Below are 25,642 nucleotides of genomic sequence, written 5' to 3'. Positions count from 1 at the left end.
TATTCTTTCTGCTTTAATTTTATTTTGGAGCTAAGTTTATTAATGTTCATAGTACATTAACAACTACAGTATCCTCCAACGCATCAAGGAGTTGAGAAGAGGAGTTCTGATGCGGCAGGCTAAGATGTTGTATTTTAAACTCCTGTGCCCGACTAAAGCATGAAACATAGTCCGCAACAGCCTCTTCTAGTGGCGGATGCTCATATTGATGACAGGTCACCGGGCACAAAAATCTTCTGACAGTCCTCCAAAAAGAGCAGGGGGTTGTGGACTAACCTCTTCGAAGAAGAGCGCCATCAGGTTGAAGACATAACCTAAAACAAATAAAATCTATGTTCTTACATTTACGTTATATATACGGTATACACATTCTTTTGTCCCTGAGTAATTACCGTATGTTGGTTCTGTTTTTAGTGGCTGCAGCATAGGCGGTCTTTTTTTTGCTTTTGAGAAATAAAGTTTGTATAACCTTATTCTTGAAGTCAAGACAGTATTTTCATTAAAATGCATGGCTGCCAGATACAGCCTAAGAAAAAAAGAAAAAAAAGTGCAGTAATCACGCAGAGCTAAACACATTGTTGCGTCATGTTAATCAACCACAGCACACATCTACACAGATCTCTGCTTCTTGTATTTTTAGTGTCTAAGTAAATGTGAATGTACCTGCATAACTTTCCGATAAACGGGAGAACCACATTTTTGGGCGTGAACTGCAAAATAATTGCACGGAAAGCTTGCAATTTTGAGGTCTGGTACTTTTGAGCTCAGCATTTTCACAATACTCAGGACCCTTTTGTTTGTGAGGATTTTTTCCACCTTAAAGAGGCCTTTGGAGCCTAAAGAAAGGAAACATATACAGTATATTTATGTATTACTATGGTAGGCAAACAAGCCAAATAGTCAAAAACCCAGACATTTGAGTTGAACACACCTGGCTGGAACCATTTTTAAGTTCTCTCGTTTGGTGATCAGGGTGGAGGCATTTGGGTAAAGTGGGTTATCGTGGCTGTGTACGTTCTGAATATGGTTAACCAACGAGGTCCATTTAGCCACTTTTTCCTCCCCAGTGGATGATGATGTTGCTGTCCAGAACAAATGGTTGCGAATTCCACCCAGCCACCTTTTCACGATGTTGCATTCCTCTTTCGACAATTTGGCCAGTTTCTGAGACAGACCTAATAAACAACATTCAAATCTGTCAATATGATGTTAAAAACCTGTTACACATCGTACTTTCTTTTTTTTTTCTATCCAGTACATGGTGATTATTTTTATCATTATTATTTTGCTTCAGTTCCTATTAATTCATTGCTTCTCAAATAGGGCGGAGTGTACGGTGCCCAGTGGGGGGAGGTTTACTCATAAGACTTATTGACAAAGACATTAATGCTATTTATTGTCACAGTAGAGAGTTGGGCTAGAGCTGAACGATATATTGTTTTGAGAAATTGCGATCGCAGACAGTGTGGCTTCGACATCATTAAAGCTGCGTTTTTTTTTAAAGGGCTCTCATCCCCCAAGTTCATCAATCAGCGGCATGCCACAGTGTACACACACATCTGAAATGGTGAAAATAATAATAATAAGCACCGCATCTATGTCACGCTGTCATAGAGTCACCTGGAGGTACTGTTGTTTTGCGGCTACTTGACAAGTTGAAAACACAGTTCGTGATTGAGAACGCGAGGCGATAAACTAACTTGCTCCGCGGCAGAACGGACAGACTACTAATAAGTCCGTATGCAGCAGCAGCAGCAATGAGCTGCGTGGTGCAGATCTTCTCCTCCGTGGTGACAAACTACCCTACTAAAAGTAGCGCTTTCACCCTCCACATGGGCAGTCGCTAAGCATGTTAATTCCTCATGTGAAATGCAGAGTCGGGAATGACCCAAAATAAGTGCTTGGGCGTACAGTAGACTTTTCACAGAAGTCTGGTTAGAACCGTGTTCAGGTGAAGAGCCAGTAGCTATGAACAGAACATTTGTACTACAATTAATACGTATTCTAGACTGAAAATAAGATGATGGTTAGCGATTAGCCTGTTAGCACACGTACGAACAACTGAGCACGCAAACAGCTGACGTTAGCCATGACGTCACGCTTTGCACTCTTTTACATCACTGAGTTCTGAGATCTGTACAATAATAAGGCTCCAAATTACTATTATTTTGTAATCAGTGTTTTTTAATTGTTGAATAAATTTCATTACATACTTAAAAGGCAGACACGTTTGCATAAAACCGCAGGATTTGAATGTGAAACAGAAGAATAAATGATACTTTCTGACCTCTTTTAACAAAAAATATTTACCTTTTCACAATTACCCCAATCAGAAATACTCCCATTATGATTTTTACACTTTTACAGTCACCATTACAGTAAAAAGACCCAAAGAGTTAAGACCATGATTAATATGAATTTCACGCTATATCACAAAGCACTCAGTCTCTGTTTGAAGCAGTTAAGTTTAGAGCATGGGGAAGATATTTATTTCCATATAATATTAAATTTATTTACAAAAAACATATACATTAGTACAAACCGTAATTTCATTTTCAGTCATGTTTGGAACCATTTCTGTATATTGTGAATAAAAAGCTGAAGGTGAAGAAAATGGCAAATTACATCGAAATCACAATATTTGCCTTTTTTTTTTATTTGAAATCGTTCAGCCCTAGTGGGATTTGGGTGTGGGGGATTGTGAAGTTGCTTAAAACAGTAGTCTTAACATTATGTGTATTTTAAAGAATATCCTGTATATATTTTTGTGTTTTTATATTATCAACTGTCGTTTAGAGGCGCCGCTCAACTTTCTCTAATGTTTTGTATTTTTCCATGACGTATGAAACGAAACTGAAACTTAACTGTAATAAAAGCGACGAGGTGGCCGGGGGAGGAGAGAGAGTCGGAAGGAGCCGAGCGTGAGTTAAGGTCTCGCGCCTCCTCTCCTCTCCCAGCCGCGGTTGCAATAAAACAAAGCAACAGCTTCTGCCTCCTTTTTCCTTGGTGCACGGTCAGTAACTAAGGGGATCTGTAATATCAGACCCAACATTTAATTGGTGCCGAAACCTGGGACCTGCATCTGGACGGACGACCGCCGCCGAACCGAGGACACCGAGAATCTGTCGACAGCGTCTCCCCTTGCGTGACGGGTCTCGTCGCTCCGGCCACGGCCGTTCGCCCGGACACCGGGTCCTGCGAACCAGACCGGCACCGAGGACTAACAGGTATTATGCTGTTTAATTATCACGATTTACACAGAAGTTTGAAAAAAGGAACACTAAATATACTGAAGAAGTAAGAGAAAAATAGAAAAGTGGGGAGTAAAAGAGAAGCGCTTGGGCGTTGGCCCGTGAAGAAGAGAAAAAAAACCCATGGTATATATGATCCGGGCATCAAAGGGATCACGGTTTTATTAGATGAGATCCAAAATACTTTTATTGACTAGTTTTTAACTTGTTAAAAAAAAGTGTCGTTTTCGGGTGCCCGGGTAGAGGAAATTAAATGTTGCCGTAAATACGTAATAATTTACACCTCCCCACTCATTGGTTACCAAAATATCTGTGTTCAATATAACTAAGATTTATTAGGTCAGAACAGAACTGACTGCGATTAAAAATAATCGCCTAAAACACAAATCATGGTTTTAAATTAGAAAGTGGTGCACCACAGAAAAGACTAAGTGTGTGTGTTTGTGTGTGAGTTTATGTGTGTGTGTGTGGTTGTGTGCGTGTGTCTTTGTGTGGGTGTGTACTTCGTGCGTGTTTATGAGATAAGATTAGAAGGGAGTAACTGCTGCCCGCTCGGGAATACATACAATGGGCCAGTCATTGAGAAAAGAAATAGAACAACACCAGGATGTTAAATTTATTGCAAGCTTTGACGCTAATGCGTGCAAGTATCTGGAATCCTGGGTGACCAAGTATGATTTTAACCCGTCTTTGAGAGATGTCAGGAACAAAGAGGAAGTTAAGAAAAGTTTAGTGGAGAAAAGAGCAAAGAAGACCTCCTCCCCAAATTCCACCTCCACGAGTTTTGGGGACGGAGCCTCCCCTCCTATTGGAAGCCGTACAAGATCAAACAAACCAACAGCAGACGTCCTGGCTGCAACAACAAAATTATACCCAGACATTCAGCAGGTGGCAGCATATCCCATGGTAGCTGTAGCCAACCCAGCTTATGGAATGCCAAATCCTGGTCAACCTGCTCATCCACAGACCTTGCTGCTCTATCGCCCATGGACCGAAGAAGAAAAAGTAGCCGCATGCGCATCAGTTCCTCCCATTGAAGACAACGTTGAAAAATGGGCAGCTGCAATTAGAGAATTACATGGATCCTATCACCTCAATGGCAATGAATTACTAAGCGTCCTACGTCTGACCGCAGGACATCGAGTTGGAAGATTCCAAGGAGCCTTTGCTCCAGCCAACCAACGAGGCCAAGTCTACCAACCAGGCCAAGAACTAGACAACGCCCTAAATACTCTTTTAGAAAGAGCCATCGCAGTGTTCAAGAAACCACCTGATTTAACTAAAGTCCGCCAATGCCGCCAAGAACCTGAAGAAAGCGCACAAAAATATGTGGACCGCCTCCAAGACGTACTGAAACTACATGGTGGCATCGAAGAAAGCACTGAGGCACAAAGCACATACCAAACATTACTGCGGGCAACATTCCTGGATGGACTAGTGGACGGTACAGTCAATTTTATCAAGAAACATTACCACACCTGGAGAACTGCCCCGGTGAATGATCTCGTAGCTTGGGCCTCACACGCTGAAGACCTAAAAAGACAAAAAGCGCAATCATCAGTCTTCAATGCCATGCACACATTTTTTCAACATGCCTCTCCTCCACCTTCTGGACCAATTTACTACCAAAACCAACCCAATCGGGGTAGAGGACGTGGACGCGGAAGAGGAAGAGGCCGACCAGCCACCAGACAGGATGTGTGCTACAATTGTGGCAAGTACGGCCACTTCGCCCGAGATTGCCGCTCCAAACAAAAAATTGAGACCCCTAGATCTGACCACTGGGATCCAACCGAATGACGCGAGCAGGAAAGGTCAAGTGATGAAAACCCTGATGACACCAGAACGATCGTCGAGGTGCTTGACCTGACAGTCCTGTTTAGCCAGATGTCCTCTATTGACCCAGCAGTAAGAAAACTAGGCTTAGGGCCATTTACGACAACATTGAAATTCATTGTGGATTCAGGAGCACAATCCTCCGTGATCACTGATCTACCAACAGGTGTCAAATTGTCAAAAAGCACAATAATGGTCATAGGAGTGGGAGGTAGACCAGCCATCCATTACTTTACCGAACCACTGACCATTATTGATGAAGACGGAACAGAATACCCAGATCAAACTTTCGTTTACGTGCCTCGTTGTCCTGAAAACCTCATCGGACGAGATTTGATAAAAGCCATGAGCCTTGTATTAATGGTCGAAGGCTCCAGCATGGTCGTGACAAAAAGAGGACAAGAAACACCAATGCAGATGTTAGTACTAGAAGGAAAAGACAAACCACGCCCATTCTACAGTCTGGATCCGATCCAAAAAGGTCCAACATCAGTAACAAACAATCTGCAACAGATGCCAGAACAAATCCTACCAAATTCAAATTGGGTGCCCCAAACCACGTACCCACTTCACTCCACCATCCGCTTCGCCCCGAACAAAGAGGACAGAGACTTCTTTGATCAATGGTCCCGATTGACAACCATGCGGGCCCAAATAAAGGACCTAATTTGGGACGAACAGGCAGGATGGATGGCAGCCACAGTAATCTTTCCAGATTACATATATGCATTAACCACATATGAAGGCGTTGGCATTCCCTTCCACATTTCACTGGCAAAACCAACAGGCTGGAGATGGAAAGACATAGGATCAAAAATAAGAGATGTAACATGGTCCGAACAACGACTTCCGTGGACTCCATGTCAAGATGGAAGATTTAAACGCATCATGTCATCAGGAAACGTGGTCTGGAGGAAAAAACTAAACTGGGTGACAACATTTGTCCCCAGCACCCACCTAAGTACATGATATCCGGAGGAAACCACGATCCTGGCACTAAAAGACGCCATGGATCAAATACCACCTCAGCTGTGGTCAGCGTCAAAAACCGATGTGGGCCTAATGACCACAGCCACAGAAGCAACAATTGAACCAAGAACAAACTGTCGCCCACGAATCAATCAATACCCACTCAAACCTGATGCCAAAGAAGGAATCACACCAGTAATCATGAACATGGTAAAAGCTGGAGTGCTCATAGAAGCCCCCAAGGTAACTTGTAACACTCCAATCTTTCCAGTAAAGAAAGCAGACACCACGACCTGGCGAATGGTCCACGACTTAAGAGCCGTAAATCAGGCAGTAAAACAGAGAGCCCCCTGCGTCCCCGACCCCCACACTCTACTCAATGCGCTGAAGCCAGAACAGAAATGGTTCACAGTAATTGATCTAAGCAACGCCTTCTTTTCCATCCCATTGCACGAGTCTGCCCGTCATTGGTTTGGTTTCACCTTTAATCAAAAGAAATACACCTATACGAGACTACCCCAAGGCTATGCAGAGAGCCCCACCATTTTCTCTCAAGAAATCAACAACTGTCTGAGCCTCCATGAACACAGTGAAACCACTCAAATCTTGATTTACGTAGATGACATTCTCATCGCCAGTCCAACCAAAGAAGAAAATCAAGAAGAAGCAGTGAAACTGTGTCAACACCTGGCAAAGACAGGAAACAAAGCCTCACTGACCAAACTACAGTGGACTCAGACCGAAGTAGTTTTCTTAGGTCACATCATATCGGCAGAAGGAAGAAAACTAACCCCTGATCGGAAACAAGCTATCCTTGATGCCCCCAAACCAAAGACCAAAAGACAGATGATGGCCTTCCTAGGCCTAGTGAACTTTTGCCGTCTATGGGTTCTGGACTTCGCCGAAATAACGCAACCACTGGTGGATTTAATTTACCAAGAAGACATCGCCCTGGCCGATCCCATCACATGGACGAAAATAGCTAATGAAAAGTTCAATCAGATAAAACAGACCATCACAAGCACAGGCCCCTTGGGCCTACCCGACTACAAGAAACTGTTTACCCAAACAGTGGACTGCAAAGACGGATTCATGACATCCGTCCTACTCCAACAACATGGTACACAAATGCGACCAGTGGCCTACTACTCAAAGAAACTTGATGCTGTCGCCAGAGCCCTGCCCCAGTGTGTCCAAGCAGTGTGTGCCGCAGCAATGGCTGTCCAAGCATCCGCCGAATTGGTGTTGTTCCATCCCACCACTCTACTAGTAACACACTCAGTAGATGTTCTTTTGACTCAAACAAAGATGTCATTTCTCTCACCAGCAAGACATCTTGGCCTAACAGCTGTACTGTTGTCCCAACCCCATCTTACCATCAAGTGATGCAGCACTCTCAATCCTGCAAGTCTCCTCCCAGTGGAGACAGATGGGACACCACACAGTTGCACAGAAGCCACCGAGGAAATCTGCAAACCAAGAAGAGATTTGTTAGACACACCCTTACAAGAAGGAGAAGCAGTGTTTGTAGATGGTTCCTCAAGCAAAGATGAACTAGGCAACACCAACACAGGCTATGCAGTGGTCACACAACAAAAGACACTGAAGAGCGGACGATTAATAGGAAATCTGTCAGCACAAGCAGCAGAACTCATCGCGCTAACAGAAGCATGTAAATTATTCAAAGACAAAGCAGTAACAATTTGGACCGACAGCCAATATGCCCACTCGACATTGCACATCTTTGCCGCCATTAAGGGCTCAACGAGGAATGAAAACATCAACAGGAAAACCTGTTCAACACGCCAAATTACTCACTGACCTTTTGGCCGCTGTACTGCTACCCTCCAAAATAGCGGTATGCAAATGCAAAGCTCACACCTCAGCAAAAGACGCAGTTTCTGTAGGAAATGCAAAAGCAGATTTGGCAGCCAAGCAAGCAGGCCAAGACAAAACAAAGATCGTCATGCTCGCCAACCACAAAGAAACACAACAACACAACAACATTCCAAAACAAGTACTAATTGACATGCAAAACAACGCTCCAGACAAAGAAAAAACACTATGGAAAATGATGAACATTGAACTCACCCCAGAAGGCCTCTACCACAAAGAAGACCGACCAGTCATCCCCCGCAGTCTGTTCCACGCAGTAGCCACATTGAGTCATGGCAAGTCCCATGTCTCAACAGGAGGGATGATATCTATGGTAGAACAGACAATGACAATACCACAGGGCTTGCAAACCTATTTTAAAACTTTTTGTAGGTCATGTATGGTGTGTTGTCGTCACAATGCTCAGGGAAACTTAAGACCACAGAGAGGGAAATGCCCAGTGGGCTCCTACCCATTTGAAGTTTTACACATGGACTTTATTGAACTACACAAAAGTGGTCAGCACAAGTACTGTTTAGTGTTAGTAGACTCACTAACTAAATGGGTTGAACTTGTTCCTTCAAAACATCCAAACGCCCTCACAGTAGCTAAAGCTATTTGTAAACACATAATACCAGAACATGGCATTCCACGAGTCTTGTGGAGTGATAACGGTAGCCATTTTGTAAATACCATCGTTGACAATATGGCCGTTCACTTAGGGATCACCCTAAAAAATCATTGTGCATATCACCCACAGAGCGCAGGCTTAGTTGAACGGACCAACGGTACTATTAAACTAAGACTCAAAAAGACCATGGAAGAAACCAAAAAACCATGGCCTGAGTGTTTATCTCTAGTAAAAACTTACATGAGAATAACGCCAAACCCACAAGGGATCACGCCCTTTGAGGCAGTAACAGGCAGACCCTTTGTGCTCCCCTTATGGGAAAATCAGCCATGGTCAGACAAAACAGGAGAGGCAGATCCACTGACTAAATGGTTATGTGACTTGTTTAAAGAACGGACTGTGTCAAGAGCAAATGATCTGCCCTCTACTTCTCTTCCTCCTGCACAGGAAACGGTGACCCCGGGTGACCTGGTGTTGGTGAAGGTGATAAAAAGGAAAACATGGTCGAGCCCACGCTGGGACGGCCCATTCGTTGTTCTCCTGACCACACCCACCGCTCTCAAAATCGCTGAGAGAGAGACGTGGATCCACCAGAGTCACTGCAAAAAGGTCACCGAACTCAGATAAGGGATTACCCCCTGATTCTTGTCAAAAAGAAGAAGAACAAAGGAGAAGATGACCCTTTTTCAGACATTGTTTGGACTTTGATCATTATAATGTTTATCTTATTATGTGTTATTTGTTCCTGCTGTATTGTCCCAATGTCTAAGAGATTAGTCGCCCGTATGTTTGTGGCCCAGATGTATCAATATAACTTACTACGCGTAGAGGATTATGTTGACACTGTGGAGACCGACACAAAAGTGTGACCCTCATCTTATTGTGTTTCCCTAACTTCAAATTCAGTTCCATTCTCAGACCAAGAGGTTCTCGTCACCGTGCGGTGGGGGAGTTATGGAATTTTTCCCTTTAAGTTAAGGGTTTTCGCCATTTCCTGAGAATGGTTCAAATGTTGTGAATCTATTGATGAAGTAATACTGAGAAAACTTAATTGTTTTAGTATTTACTGATATCCTTTTAAATCCACAACAGGAGGGAATGTGAAGTTGCTTAAAACAGTAGTCTTAACATTATGTGTATTTTAAAGAATATCCTATATATATTTTTGTGTTTTTATATTATCAACTGTCGTTTAGAGGCGCCGCTCAACTTTCTCTAATGTTTTGTATTTTTCCATGACGTATGAAACGAAACTGAAACTTAACTGTAATAAAAGCGACGAGGTGGCCGGGGGAGGAGAGAGAGTCGGAAGGAGCCGAGCGTGAGTTAAGGTCTCGCGCCTCCTCTCCTCTCCCAGCCGCGGTTGCAATAAAACAAAGCAACAGCTTCTGCCTCCTTTTTCCTTGGTGCACGGTCAGTAACTAAGGGGATCTGTAATATCAGACCCAACAGGGATTTCGTTCTTCCAGGGGTGCGTAACAAAAAGTCATTGAGAAGCACAATTAAATCTAGAATGAAATATAAAGATAGGTGTTAGAGATAATAGAGATAATCTTCAATTCTTGGATCTCTTTCTTAACGAATCATTTTTTACTTTTAAAGGGAACCAAGACTATAATGAAACGTTTGCTCCATATGATTTATAACTGGCCATGCTAGTCAGGTTCTTTTTAATCATAATTGGCTCTTTACTTAACGCATTGTCATAGGCTACATTCACACTACAGGAAAATGCAACCCAGATCGGCGTATTTCTACAAAATGTATTAAACTGGGAATGATTTTTGAAAAATGAATCTCATAGTTACCTGTTAGCAACTACCAAATAAATCATATGGAGCAAACTTGTCATTCCTTTTCCTTTTCTTGTCGTTCCTCTTAAAGGGTTCAAATCTCGGATGATGTCTTTTCCTGCTATTAGAATTGACTTTCCAGTAATCTTTTAACAGTTCCTGAAAAATTGGCATCTATATATTTTTTCCAAGTTACTGGTTGCTATGGACATTTTGAAAGACGCAAGGACCAAAACTTTAAACCTGTTTTTTTCTCAAAACTTTCAAACTGGCAACATTAAAATTGCTGTAACTTTTTTAATTTTTGAGGTACGTATGTATTATATATCAATATCATTTTAAAGGGAATTCAGTGAAGAATTCGAATAAATAAATATCTCAATTTAGATTTTTAACACAAGGGCTCAGGAGACTTTTGCCAGTCGGTCACATTTTTAAACTAGTTAGGAAGACATTTTTAGTTAGTGCTTCATGAAGCTTCATTTGTCCATATTTAGTCAGACAATGTGGTTGGTGATGGTGTTAAAAGACGGGATGTGAATGTGTGAGGGAGGGAATCAAAGAGAAAGATAGAGGGGGATATTAAGTTTATCGGTAAGTGTGTGTCTGTGTGTGAGAAAGACAAGAATCCTAAGTGCTGTCTGGCATGACAACAAAAAAGCAAAACATTCAATTGACAATGTGTGGAGAACCACTCACTTGAAGCAGTTGGATGTCAATTATTTTGTTGTTCTCCAGGTTCATCAAAGAGTAACTGCCATGCTTTGCAGAATGACCTACAAATAGAGAAATAATCTGTAAATTAGGTCATTGCTGTTGAACATTTTGCCCGGCCGCAGGGCAGCATGGCTCATAGAGTGGTTGTCTCTCAAATGGGAGGTTGCCGGTTCGATCATCAGCCCTTGTGACCATATCGAAATGTCCTTGAGCAACACCACAGTGACCCTAGCAGCGGTCAGCAGTTGGCAGCATGGCAGCAGCCAACCACCGGTGTGTAAGAGTTTCCGTTCTATTCATTCAGCGGCGGCGCCCCGCCATTCCTAAATCATACCTGCCGCTCCTTCAAATTTCAGCAGTTGGGGGATGGAGAAGAGTGCAGCCGGGTAGTGTTACACCGGATGGCTGGTGAAAAAGACCACACAGCAGGGCTCGACACTGCCACCAACTTTACAGTGCTTGCTGATAAAAAATAAAAAATAATTCACCCCCAACCACGGCGCAAGTGCATGTTTTAATTAGTAGTGCAACAGATCTTTGAGCCATGACACATTCAGATCAAGTGCAAGGACGAGTCAAGCTGGCCACGACGTGCTGCTAAGGCCTACTTCAAAATAAAAGGCTACCAATTATAATACATGGATGTCAAAGCAATAGCCTTGGTAGTAGGAGTGGGAATCTTTGGACACCTCACGATAAGATTATAATTACGATTCAGGGGCTACGATTTGATTCCAAAACGATTATTGATCCATTTTTTATTTTTTATTTATATTGACGCCCTTTTTTACAAAACACATTTCTATTTTTCTCACTAAGTATTCATTTCTTGGTGCAATGGTATTTTGGGATCAGCAAAAAAAAAAGAAGAAAACTTTGTCTTCATTTATTTTATACCCCCCCCCCCATTTAATAAAAAGATTAAACTCAAAATGTCAAGTATTTTACGTCAAATTAGAATGTAGGAAAACTAATTTTTTTGTGCAATACAAAGCAGGACACCTTATCATACAACCTGATAATCTAAATAAATAAATAAATGGCCATGTTTGACATTTTGAGATGAGCATTTTCATGTATTTAATAGGACAAAATGATTTATAAAGAAAATGAGGATGGCATTCTAATTTCTTTTTTTTTTAACTCTTTCACTGCCACTGACGTTTAAAGACGTCAAGTAAAAACCTACGCTTCACTGCCAATGACGTCAAAAGACGTCATCCAATGATTTTTTTTTTTTTTTTTGAAACGGGTAGAGGAAACCCTCCCGCATGTCTGGTCAAAGTTTCAAGTCTGTCTGTTGTGCCTAAGGACTATTTTTGGCCCCTAGAGGGCAGCGATGACTCTCTTTTGACAAGATCGGGTGGGGCATCAGTAGTATAAAAGGCCAGGCGGGGCTAGAGCGTCGAGGAGTAGGCGAGAGTTGAGAAGAGACGAAAAATGGCGACCGACGGTAAGAAGCAGACCACGCTTGATCGATTTTTTGGAAAAGGAGACGCATCAACCAGTGCTAAAGTGCACCATTATGATGACCGCGATGATGATGGTGATAAGGAGGTTGACGCCGAAGCTGCAGCGTTGACGCGGCGGCAGCTTCGTTCACGTCCTCAGGCCTCAGAGGCTAGCGGTGCTAGCGCCGGAAAACGTCGTGCACGACCGAGCACTTCTGCACGCGAGGACGTTCAATCCGACGAAGGTGATGATGATGGCGACAATGAGGTTGATGCCGAAGTTGCAGCGTTGACGCGGCGGCAGCTTCGACCGCGTGTTAAGGCCTCGGAGGCTAGCGGTGCTAGCGCCGGAAAACGTGGTGCACGACCGAGCACTTCTCCGCACGAGGACGTTCAATCGGACGACGACGAAGAGTATCCTGAGTCCGATGGATATTCTTCGGAGGAGTGGGTACAGTCTGACCACGGAGAAAGTGATTCGGACAGTATTTCATCCGCAGAAGACGTCGAAGGTAAGCACAAACTTGCTATGAGATACTTTTCTAGCACGCTGCTAGCACCTCGTGTAACGTGAATGTGCATTCATAGATCGTGGATCGTGCTCACAGCGACGTCCCACTGCAAAGACGACAAAGAGAGGTATAAAAAAAGTGTTTTCAATACACCGCAACAACAAAAGAAAACGCTCTTTCGATATTATTGTAATTGTATATATTTCTTTCAGCTGCAGCTCAGAGTGACGCTCCTCGGAGTGAGCAGAATAAAGGTCCATCAAGCAGTGGATCCAAGAAAAAACGTAAATATATATATTTATATATATATATATTGCATCACACTGATCTAAAATGAATATTATATGATATTGAAATGTATATTTGCAGATCCCCAAAAATCTGGCTGGCATGAAGCAGGCTGGCAGCCAAACTCCTTCCCCTTCACTGTGGAGCCAGGACCAAGAGGTGCCGCAGCAGAGCTGAATTCAACCCGGCCAGTTGACTTCCTGCAGCTCTTCATCACAGACGAACTTCTGCAGCACATTGCTGATCAGACAAACTTATTTGCACGTCAGTCAATGCAAAAACGGGCTGAAAGTCTGCCACACTGCAGGAGTCGTGCTTGGAAGCCAGTGTCTGTGTCTGAGCTCAAAACATTTTTTGCACTCCAATTCCTTACTGGGTATATAAACAAGCCCAGTATCGAAATGTATTGGACTCAGGACGAAATAGAGACGACACCATTCTTCAGTCGCGCAATGCCTCGAAACCGCTTCCAGCTCATCTGGAGTTTCCTGCACTTCAACGACAACGAGACGGCACACAGTTCAGACGACAAACTATTTAAAATTCGTCCTGTGTTCAATCACGTTGTAAACAAGTTCAAGGAACTGTTTCAACCGGGCAAGAATATTTGTATTGATGAGGGAATGATGAGTTTCCAGGGACGTCTTTCGTTCAAAGTGTACAACCCCCAAAAGCCGGTCAAATATGGGATCAAATCATATATTTTGTGTGACTCCCAAACCGGCTATTGTTTCAATATGCAACCTTATGTTGGCATTAGTTGTTCTCTCCCCGATACAGTGTTCAACTTACTGGATCGTCTGCCAGGAAATGGGTACACACTATTCATGGACAATTTTTATAACTCTATTGCTTTGTGTGAACGTCTCCTGGCAGCGCGCACCAATGTTTGTGGAACGCTGAGGAAGAACAGGGGTGAACCCAGTGAGATAACGTGCCTAACCAACACTGGCCTTGGGGTGGGGGGAAACTGGTAAGGCACAACACAAATGTTTTAATTGTGGCATGGCAGGACAAACGTTTGTTGAGGATGGTGACAACGTTTCACAAAGATGAAATGCGGACAGTGGAGGTGTGGCGGAAGGCACAAAAAAAAAAAGTGCCTTTCGAAAAACCAATTTGTGTTGTGGACTACAATTCCAAGATGAATGGAGTGGACAAGATGGATCAAAACATCTCGTACCACCCATTCACACGGAAAACATTGAAGTGGCACAAAAAGTTTGTTTCGTATCTGTTCCAAATATGCATGTTCAATGCTTACATATTGTACAAAAAAAAAAATGGGACGAGTCAACCTTTTTTGGAGTTCATCCAGCAGGTGGTGAGAGGGTGGCTGTTGCCACAAGACCAGGAGGAAGTTGGGATGGAAGAGCATGAGGAAGCCAGACAAAGTACCAGGTCACCGTATTTTGATCCTGAAAGCCGACTTGATGGTAACATGGCCAAACACACGCTGGAACACATGCCTGCTACTTCCCGGAAAAAAAAGCCAGCAAGAAGGTGTCGGGTCTGCATGCGAAGGGGCATTCGCAGTGAGACAAAGCTGTGGTGCAAATCTTGCAGTGTCCCCTTGCACGCAGGCGAGTGTTACACTGTTTACCACACAAAAGTGAAATTTATGTAGTTCAAACATCCACACAATTGTAAATAATCACACATGCACTGTTGTACACCTTTGTAAATAGTTTGTCAAATTGTTAGTTTTCTATGTAAATAAACTGTTTTTTTTGTTATAAAAAAAGACTTTTTCATTGTTGGTGGTACTGTTTTATAGAAGTAAAGCACTATTTAGGTGTTTGTGGCATCATTCATGGACAAAAAGAAGTGTACAATTCACTGAAGTGCATGAAATAACATCGTTTCACAAAAAGCCGTTTTTCTCCACTTTTTGTTTCAAAACAGAGAATTTCGGTGAAAGTTACCATTTTCTATTGTTGATTACTGAAGAACGGAATAAGCTAGAAACAAACTTTTTTTTTCTGATGAAAGATGAGAGTCCAATCTTTCATTTGGTAGTATGTGTGTTTCCATAGTCCAAACACAACATTTTCTGTGGACCTTGAAAGATCACTCAAAATGCTTAAATCGGCTGGCAGTGGGGACAACCCGTTTCGGAAAACGTCTGGCAGTGAAAGAGTTAAGAAAAAAAAATACCTCAAACTGCAATTTAAGGCACATACATACTCCTCTACATGAAGAGTGAATGGCAAACTAGACTATGTTCACATCATTGACAAAGTGCAAAGAAAGTAAGCAAAGCCACACTTGTGGGATGACTACTTTAAAAGTAGCCAGCTGTGCACGCTAGCTGCTAACACCGGAGACTTGTGCCAAATCACACAATGACAGCATAATTAACTACACGTTTCTTAGCGCCCTAAATTAACAATTTAATATGATTTCGGGATGGAGATGTGTTGATGTCGGCATGTAATAGCAATTAAAAACTACGATAAAGCAAGCCGAAATGTGCATAAGACAAGTCAAGCTAGCCGTCAGTTGGTCACACCACCATGCAGGCCAACAAGTCTAAATAACTGCGGCAATGCACTGACATCAAATAACCTGTTGCTTTTAATTTGAGGTGCCCGACTTAAGGACTTGATTCACTCGTAGTTGTCAAAATGCTCCCATTGTTGAAGGGTGGGTGGTCGTGCGGGTGGCGGGGTGGGCGTTGGCCGTGGGGGGTGGGCCCCGAGGGATTGTGCCCTGGTGCTGCCGTGGCCTGGGGGGCTCTGCTTGCCTTGTCAGGCCGACAGCTCCTCTCTTTGGTGGAGTTTCTCATGCATGCCAGATCCACCACACCAGCATCTACTGAAACTCAAAAATAATTTGCTCCTCCCACTGGTCGCTGAATCAGTGGAGGTTGGTGTTTGTGGATCTCAATTTGACATTATTGAGTTTTAATACGGTCTAAATGAGGGAAAAATGGCTCAATTGATTGGCTGAAAAGTAGGAGGAAGTGATGAAAGTTCTCATTCTGAAGAGACGAAAGAGGAGGAAGTGATACATCTTCATTCTCCAAATTAGCGGGCAGGAGTCACGTGACTCGGTGGCGCCAGCCATGAGGAAGATGGGAGAAGTGTTTACAAGTGACAACATAGAATTGAAGTCTCGTATTAGTGACTAATAAACTTAGCAAGACTTGCGTCCACGTCCCTAGCCTGGAAATTATTTGGGGTTGACAAGACCAAAATAACATCGTAACGTGTGCCGAAAAATGCTCACCGTGAAAAGCACTTATGTTCCAACACGGACCATATGGAGGATTAAGTGACTTTGGGACTCCACAAGTACGACTACCGCTGAAGATAAGATAAGTAAAGCAGCCGAACACAATCAGAAAAACCTCACTGCATTGAGCTAACACACACTGTAATTGACAAAGCAAGCAAACATTGACAATGACTCACAAACGCCGCCATTATGCAAGAGAGTAATAGTTGACCGGACGTTCCAATCCATATTGGCTTAATATTCAGTTTTTACACGCTTGTACTCCGTATCATAGCTACATTTGCGACTATATCACGTGTATTATGTGCAGGACAACTTCAGAAATTGCCTGTCAAAAGGTTGCGACTGCATTTGTTGTCTACAATATATGCAGGATGGTGGCTCTTTCTTATTATTATATACGTATTATTAGTGTTGTTCCGATACTGATACTGGTATCGGCAGATGCCCCGATACTGCATTAAAACAGTGGTATCGGTATCAGTGAGTAGTGTTGACATTTAACTGTTTCAATTTACATTTAACTGTTTCAATTTATATTTTAACTGTTTCAATTTAATTATACATGAGTAGAAGTTGAATGAAAGATATGTTAACTCAGTCACCAGATGTTTAGGAAAGGTTGTGATAAGGATTGCTTTTGATCTCTCTCTCTGTTTGAAATCTCTCTGTTCCCGGAACAGCAGAGGGGGGCCAAAAGTGTCTGTTTATCAGGAAAGGTTGAGGTGCCAAGCGCTCTGCTCCTCAGCTCGTCCTGTCATAAAAACGTATAGGGACCAGAATCTCTCTACATCAAAGACTCTGGTCAGGAAGTACTGTTTTTTGTAGAGATTCAAAGGAGAGCATAGGCGGGGCTGAATCTAAGAACTGTTGTATAAAGATGCTACAAGATTGTCATCCCGACACACACTCTGGGCAGTGATCACCTTTTTTCAGTGAGGAGGTTCCTGTGTGTCTTTGAAAGCTTTTAAAATAAAAAACTTGCAAGAAACTTCTTCATCGATCTCATTTATAATTTATTTGAACAACGCAATAGATTACAAAATCCATGTAATCCTTACAGTACTAACAAGTAACATGCCGATACCAATAATTCTGACACTAATATAGGATTTTAGATGCAGCATATTGTGTCTTGCTCATGCACGACATTCACTGATGTGTGACATGTTCACTGCATGCCGAGCTAAGATATACTATTGGCCCTTGAATGCTCCGAACCAATGGCAGGACAGCTTTTTCATTGCAGTATCGGCAAAGCTAGGGTATCAGAATCGGTATCGGGGGTAAAAAAAAAAAACGGTATCGGAACAACACTATGTATTATATATATTTGTTCCATCACCATCAAATCAACCAGCGTCATAAGCCTAGACCCGGGGGAAGGGTCTTGGCCAACAGGCCAGTTGAGTACACTATTGGGTTTTAGAAAGTGGGTGTGGGCGGGGGATTTATTGTTATGTTCTGTGATGGCATGATTTGATATGTGTGGAATTTTTTGGTCAATTGTAATAAAGGTTGTATTTATTGGTATTCGAAAGTGTGCTCTGTGGTGTTTTCAGTATCTGACTCTGGACCTAACCAGTGAAAGGTGGTGGCAGCATACAATCAAGCTGCGGTTTGATTAGCTTAGGAAGGTTTATTACAATACCAATAATATATGGCCATCAATGCCTTGGTTTAGTTGTTTGGTTGTTGTGATTTTTACCACGCCGTGCTTGGGTGACTACACGGGAGAAACCGTCACACGGCGATTACGTGTCGATCGAAACACGTGACGTCGCGAAATGGGTCATACTCCGCAGTGGAGACACATCCACAAGCAGGTCGGCTGAGAGGACGGGTCCTGTGTAAGTCCCCGCTCCCTATACCCGAACGTCCTGATGTGGAAACGGGGCCTATGTTTTGACTTTTTACATTGTGATGTTTTTGAACTTCTGCATTTGTAACCTGAAAAGCGAATGATTCAAGGGTAAAGAAGTTAACATCTGAGTGACACTAACTGGTGACGCACACTGGCGAAGGTTTCTGATCTAACAAACCATGACAATGAGGAATTTGCCAGTAGAATGCATGTAATCATTTGTGACTCTGATCACGCAAGCAACTTTGATCTGAGAAGTAACCGACAGGGAAGTGGGAAATCCCTGAGGAAGTTACAAGAGTATAATAAATCGCTACACCGACGACTAAGGTGTTAAGATCTTGCACTGACAGGAAACATTAGGTATCTGATTATGTATACGAGAGTACTCTACAATCAGTTTAATGGTTTCTTCTATTGGATATATACAAAATTAATTAGCTAAGAAAAGATTTTAAGAATTATTTTTGCGTCGTGTGCGAGACCGCTACAAATGAGCAATCTTTATTGTTTTACTGCCACACTGTTCTTAGTAAAATTGGATAACTGTGGAGGGATTCTTATGAACTGATGACCCACTGAGTTCACCCAGATAATGATGATTCCGTTTTAAGGTAACTATTATTTCTATTTTTGATGTTTAACATCTAAATATTCGACCCCTGTTCACCGGGAAATTGTTGACTTTTACTTTGAGTTGTAACATATAATTCTGAGAGTAATTTCAACTAAGATGGACTGTTGTGATGATATCCTAATTTATTTTTATTATTATTTTATCCTCATTACTTATGTAGTAATCGTCCCTCTTTTGCCATTAAAACTATCTTTTTTATTTTAAACCTATCTTTGTGATTCTTATCAAGTCTCTCACTCAGACTAGTCAGCAAATGATACACTAGACCCGTTTCAATGGTCACTGTCATAGAAATGATCCCATACAGTATTTAGGCTTATTAGCAGTTGTCAACAAGCCCGAACCAACAAAGACAGTTAAACTTATCCAGGTCAATAACAAGACCCCAAATCTTTTAGTGGGAGAGCTACTGTAAAATCTTGCTATCATTCTGGTGCCTTATAACTGCTTTAAGGTCACTCAATAAGGGAACTGTCTAATGTGCTTGAATGAAATAAGAACAGGCTGGCAATAAATAAGGCGGTAGCTATCAATCTAGGTGAATCTCTCACAATGCAACTTAATTGGTTTATGTCCCCTCATAAGACCACGTTACAGTGGATGGGGGAAACGAGAAACCATATAACTAGTGGTGCAGCGGATTACAAAAGTCACGGTTCGGATCGGATCATGGCTTTGAGTCACAGATCGGATCGTTTTTCGGATCAGAAAAAAAAGATAAATAGCACTTTGTCTTCATTTATTTTGTGAAACGATTTTTCCCATTAAAAATATTTAGGTTTCGGAACACAACTTTAAGTGCAACATGAGGCAGAAACATTATTATTTTATACATGATCTATGTGTAAAATAAAGTATTAATGGCTTAAAGTTGTGTTCCTAAAATCTAACAAGCTATGTTTGACAGTTTGAGCAGAATGTTTTTCTCTTTTTTTTAATGGACAAAAGTGTTTTATAAAATAAATGAAGACAAAGTTCTATTTATTTTTTAATTTTTTTTAATAATGAAAAGACCTCAAAGTACAATTTAAGGCACATTCCCTTCCTTTAAACATGGAAAGCGAATTACAAAGTAGCCTTGGTCCAGAATTGAAAAATAATTAAAGTATATTAGCCAGGTACCAGCTGTCAAACTAATTTACAACTACCAGTCAGGCACTAGTTAGTAATACTAACAGCTAGCTGTTAGCCAGTAGCCACTTCCGTCGGAGACTTCTGCCGTATCATACAATGACGGCACAATTAATTAGTTTCTTAGCGTCCTAAATTAGTGATTGAATATGAGTTTGGGATAGCGTGTTGATGTTGGTCGTAACTTTAATGTCAATCAAAACTACAATAAAAAAAATCCAAAACGTCTAAAAGAGAAGTTAAGCTAGCCATCACGCCATGACGTGGGCCAATTTCAACGTAAAAGTCTACTAAGGCTATTTGCATTGCCGTCAATGTATTGTTTGGTAAACTTTATTTTGGAGTAAGCCTTAGCGTAGGCGGCGGTGTTGTAGTTTCCTTGACATGTCGGAATATTGGGAAAAAAAACATCTTGTATCATTAATCTGAGGACTAATTTCCCCCCAAGCTGCCAAAATGCTCCCATACATGAAAGTTACGTGATCCACAAGGGGTTTCAACTTCCTCTGCTGCTCTTACAGTGAATGTGGACTGATCATGTTGCTTTTGTGTGAATCCGCACTTTGTTATGTTGTTTTCCACCAACCAATCCGCGAATCGTGCGCGATCCGAACCGTGGGGCCTGATGTGAACCGACCACAGATCATTGATTATCTGTTGCACCACTAACAATAACCCTATAAATGGAGAGCCGGCACAATTCAGCGGATTTGACAGCTTTTATTTTTAAATTGACCCTTGAAGTGCATGGTGGCATGTTGTCTAACTTGACTCAATAGGGTCCAAGGTAATTCGTGCCAGTTTGCGATTGTTTTAGTGATGTCACTATCGAACATTTATAGAATTGATTAATATATTGAATATTCAATCGATTAATCGACTAATTTCATTCATTTTAATTTGCATTAAAGTGTATTACAAAAAGCCTTTTCCTCTCTGATTACTGTTTAATAACGAGTGATTAGTGTTTATTTTGGACTACGTATTCATATAGTGATAAAAAAAACAAAAGGTGGATTGATGTACTATATTACCGGTTCGGTCATTGTTTTCCAAAGTAAAAAAACAGATGCGGTAAAAAAAAGAAGTAAAAAAAAATCCTGAGCCTGAACTTTTTCCGGGGAGCGGTGCGATGGTGCAGTGTCCAACGTGCCGATTTCTTTTTCCTTATCCATTTATATTATGTATAGTACAGTAATAGCACTGCGGGTTGCAGTCCCCTCTCGTGCTGCAGCTATCAAATATTTTGGTATTCAAATATCCTACGGAAAATTCTATTGAATAATCAGGTATTTGGATAAAGATAATTTTGCATGGTGAAAGAACAATTATGAATACAGAATACATTAAAAATATATTTCCACTTACTAATAATCGAGTTTCATTTCTAGATAATCAACTTTTTTTTTTACTTAAATTTAAATTGCGCTTAACAGCACATTATTTTCCTCTCTAAAAAAATAGGGAGATTTTAGACAAATCTCTCCCCGTGGACTTTAGAATGACGTTCCGTTAAAGGGACTAGACCATGTTGAATTAACCCCTTCCACAGTTAACTATAGGCATATAATGATGAAATCTTACCTTTGACACAATTGTGATGTAATTTCTTATGAAAAACAAGTTATTTCGGTGGCTATTTTTCTTAAGTCAAACACTCGGTTCAGTAAAGCCCCGCCTCTCCACCTGTGGCTGCCGCGCCCATCTCATGACGTCGTCCGAGCCGGCTGCTTCGCCCAACGCCCACGAAACATACAGATCGGTTTTAAGTCGATTTTTAAAATGGACTCTAAATTTCACAGGTTGCTGGATCTCTGCGTTTGGTCACGCAAGCCATCAATTCTTGAATAAACATTTGAAACAAAATGCAAAAAATCGTGGAAGAGGAAGGGAGCAGAGAGGTTAGAGGAAAGAAGGAGGAGAAAAAAAAGCACCACAGTGGGTTGCCAACCCGCGCCCTGTTGCTTATGGGGTGAGTGCACTATCCACTACACCATCCATCCATTCATTAAAATCCATTAGCGCAAATGTTTTACTTGTAGTTTATACCATGGTCAGCCAATGGATTTTAAGACAGCCAATTGTTATTTCATTGCACCTTGGCATTGCAAATATGAAGAATAATTGATTCCTTTGAATTCATTTTGGCAGAATGTTTATTGATAAAGGCTTCTTTGGTCATTAGGGAGGTCTCAGAGAAAGTGGGCGTGCATTTAGTACGCAGAGGCGGTGCGGGGTTGGGGCCGCACGCAATGACGTCAAACCGTGTCAACAGCTCGTTTTCTCAGGTTGGGAGGGGCTGGTGCTAGGAGAGCAGAATAACCTAGAGTTTCTCATACAGGAGTGAATGGAGCAAAACACAACTTTGGTCATGTTTTTGGTGAGGAATTAGCATTTTAACATGGCTAAAAGCTTCACAAAGTTGATTTTTCATGTTGCAGTCCCTTTAAATATTAGGCAACCTCCCTCTCTACCCACTCTTAAAACACATATTTTTTCTTTGGCGTTTGACTCGGCATGAGATTCATTATTGTTTCAATGTTTTATGGTGCCTACTGTATTTTGCTATTAATGTAGCCCAGTGTATACTGAGCCAAATCGTTCAGAAATAGTTGATAAATACATAATAAACAAATAAGTATGTGAGTTCCTTATTTGTTCAGTTTATGTACATTTTCTACCGTAATATTCACTCTTTGGCAACGAGTACAGCCTAACTTTATGCAAACTGTCATTCATCTGTATTGTCATTGGGTAAATGTCAAGTTCAGTCAATGTCAGTTACATTGAGATCGATGGGGCGGGTCTTATTACAACTGACGCTACGTTGTTGCAGGAGACTTGAGAGGAGAATGCTTGAGCACCTGTCAGAGTGAAGCTGTTTCACCAAACTGTGTGAACTTGGTGTACGCTAAATCGGGATAAATTACTCGTTTTACTGGATGTTTGTACATACTAGATGCCTAAGAGGAGCAGTCGTGGTCAGTTGTGAGCATTCTGGAAAACACTCTGCTGGACGTTTGGAGAGTCCGTTTTCTGCTACTGGGTTGGACTGAGGGCTGATTCTTCGCACCGTGCCACGCATTCTCCGTTTTGTACTACCGAGTGAAGCGCAACCTCTCTGACATTCTTTCCTTTGTTATTCTTCTCCTTTTAGAATTTGTCACTTAAATCCATTGTCCCAACAATAATAGCCTCCGCACCTAGATCCTTGGGTGTCTTGTCTATTTACTCTAGCGAAATAGTTGTTTTCTCAATCTGGTAATTAGGACAAATTCACTTTAAAACTCAACCTAAAATAATTAAACGAATCTGAGGCCCTTCTCTGTATTACATGGGGATCAGATGGGCTACATTAATTAATTTATTTTATTTACTTACCTACTTGTGTTATTTTATTGACTTATTCAATTACCTACTTAAGATTATTATTAAATTATTTCTTTTTATTTTAGTTTTACATGTCTTTATTCCATGACTGATTTTTACTCCATGTACAGCACTTTGTATGAAATTGAGTTGAGTAGTTTTTGGTCTGTGAGACAAAGTGACGTCAGAACTATACTTGTGATTTTGCGACCGTCAAGCGCACAACTGAGTGAGCTTGGTTTATTGATTAGGAACGGCAACTGTGTCCGGCTGTCAGCATCAAAGTGTGCAAATCACCACGTCGATTAGACTGCCCTTGAAAAGAAAACCGATGAATCTAGCTGCAGCCGCTAGCACAGTTAGCACGATAACACTGTAGACGCCCTAAACATTGGCAACAGTACTTTAAGTCCTGCATATGTCTGTAAATGTCTCATTTTGATTAAACACTGAAGATAATCTGTCTTCTTTCATGAAGGACTACAGAAATCAGTAGGGTTGAGCGGTATTGAAATTTTGACACCGTTTTATGGTCTCCATATTTTACCGCGGTATACGGTAATACAGTTGCTAATTTTGGACTTAACTTGTGCTGACAACAGCTAATTTGTCCATATATATATATATATATATATATATATATATATATCCAAATAACAAATCAATTAAAGTCAGTGTTGCACTTACTTCTACTGTACTTTGTTATGGCATCTCGGGCAGCGACGATTTCTGTTTTGGACACAGGATTTGCATTTTAGATGGTGTCAAGTCTCTCTCGTCTTTGAAGTTAAGCGAATGTACTTCTGGCGGTGACATCTCCTTACCTTGCCATTGTTGTAAGATGTTGAGACTCGACTCCATTCTTTGGAGCAGACGAAAACATGACCTACATATTCGCTTGGACTTAACTCGTTATTTGACAAGTAGCACCCAATATCTTGAAGTCTTTTAAACACGCTTTTCCCAGGTGACATTCAGCTTAATACAAAAATCAACGCCGTATTATTTAAGACGCCCTTTGTCCGCATATTTACACTGCAAAAACGATCATTTAACGCCATGCTCCCATCCGTACAACCATTGCGCATGCCGATGACGACACTTTCATCCCTTGCCGTGATTGGTCAAAACAAAAGTTTTGTGACGTCACTATAAGTATTATAGAATAGATTTCTCGTCTTCGTTGCTGGCCAATGGAATAGAACGTTCGCAACGATGGCCATCTTGCCACAGTCACCTCGCTCCTATTTGCCGTTTTTGGAAACCTTAAAATGTATTTAATTTTTTTTTTATTAATTTAAAAAAGTATCGAGTTGAATTATTGCCAACATTTTTAATTCATATTTCATTTTACAACAAGCCAAGGACACATCTAAAAAAAAAATACTATAATAGATTAGACTGGACTAGACAGGATGAGAAGAGAAAATAAGCGACTTTATTCATGCCCAAAATAATAATAATAATAATTATTATTATTATTATTACAACAACTATAATAATCTAAATTCAATAAATACACAACATTAAACAAACCTTCTCCAACAATATGTTACCGATGAAATGTCATCCTACGAGCTCTTGTTTGCAAAGAGCACCGAATTGCTGCATCCATATGCAGCACACAAGTCTGGCATTTTAATAGAAATCTCCTGTAGAAATCACATAGCAAGATTTAACAAAGCAAACAAATTGTTAAGGATTTGCAATTTAAGTATAGTAATTTTGAAATCAGTAAGCAATTCTGCCTCACAGTATGTAAAATTGCTTGTGTAACTTAATAATTGTGTCTGACTCTGAATCACTGTTTTATCAAATCGACAAATAAGACGGACTGTAGTCCAAGGTTTTCACACTTAAGTTCTCAACCAAAGAGGTGGATGATGCGTTGCCTGAGACAGCAGCACTAGTTCGTTGAGCACTGCAAATGACGGCACTTGATTAAATGGCCGCTAGATGGCAGTCGTGCGCCGTCAGCCACAGAGCTGGAGATGGAGAGTTTGGCCAACTTGGTTTCAGAGCTACTACGCTGTGATTAGTTAGCTGCTGGTCACATGACATACGGACGCCATGTTGTT

At 41.3% G+C, this 25,642-nt stretch overlaps 1 protein-coding gene across 4 annotated transcripts; it reads right to left on the bottom strand.

Moving 5' to 3' along the window:
• LOC144036113 (uncharacterized) lies at positions 1-24,652 on the bottom strand. Of its 4 annotated transcripts, XR_013288586.1 has the most exons (11): positions 24,389-24,652; positions 24,252-24,293; positions 11,055-11,131; positions 8,148-8,260; positions 7,879-7,957; positions 7,433-7,525; positions 4,730-4,784; positions 932-1,175; positions 664-836; positions 393-526; positions 1-314 (listed from the first exon to the last, which is right to left on the bottom strand). XR_013288586.1 is itself a non-coding variant. In XM_077546448.1 (7 exons), the coding sequence occupies exons 4-7, from the start codon at positions 8,236-8,238 to the stop codon at positions 272-274; spliced, it is 282 nt and encodes a 93-aa protein (XP_077402574.1). In that variant the 5' UTR covers positions 8,239-8,260; positions 11,055-11,131; positions 24,252-24,293; positions 24,389-24,652; the 3' UTR covers positions 1-271. The 4 variants fall into 4 exon arrangements, 2 of the variants coding, with proteins under 2 accessions (XP_077402574.1, XP_077402575.1); XR_013288585.1 differs by lacking the exon at positions 7,879-7,957; XM_077546448.1 differs by lacking the exons at positions 393-526; positions 664-836; positions 932-1,175; positions 7,879-7,957.
• Between the last annotated feature and the right edge of the window lie 990 nt (positions 24,653-25,642).

The sequence above is a fragment of the Vanacampus margaritifer genome, chromosome 16 (assembly GCF_051991255.1).
Source record: "Vanacampus margaritifer isolate UIUO_Vmar chromosome 16, RoL_Vmar_1.0, whole genome shotgun sequence".
NCBI classification, from domain to species: Eukaryota; Metazoa; Chordata; class Actinopteri; order Syngnathiformes; family Syngnathidae; genus Vanacampus; species Vanacampus margaritifer.
The sequence above is the reverse complement of the archived record's forward strand: the minus strand, read 5'-3'. Positions and strand labels throughout refer to the sequence as shown.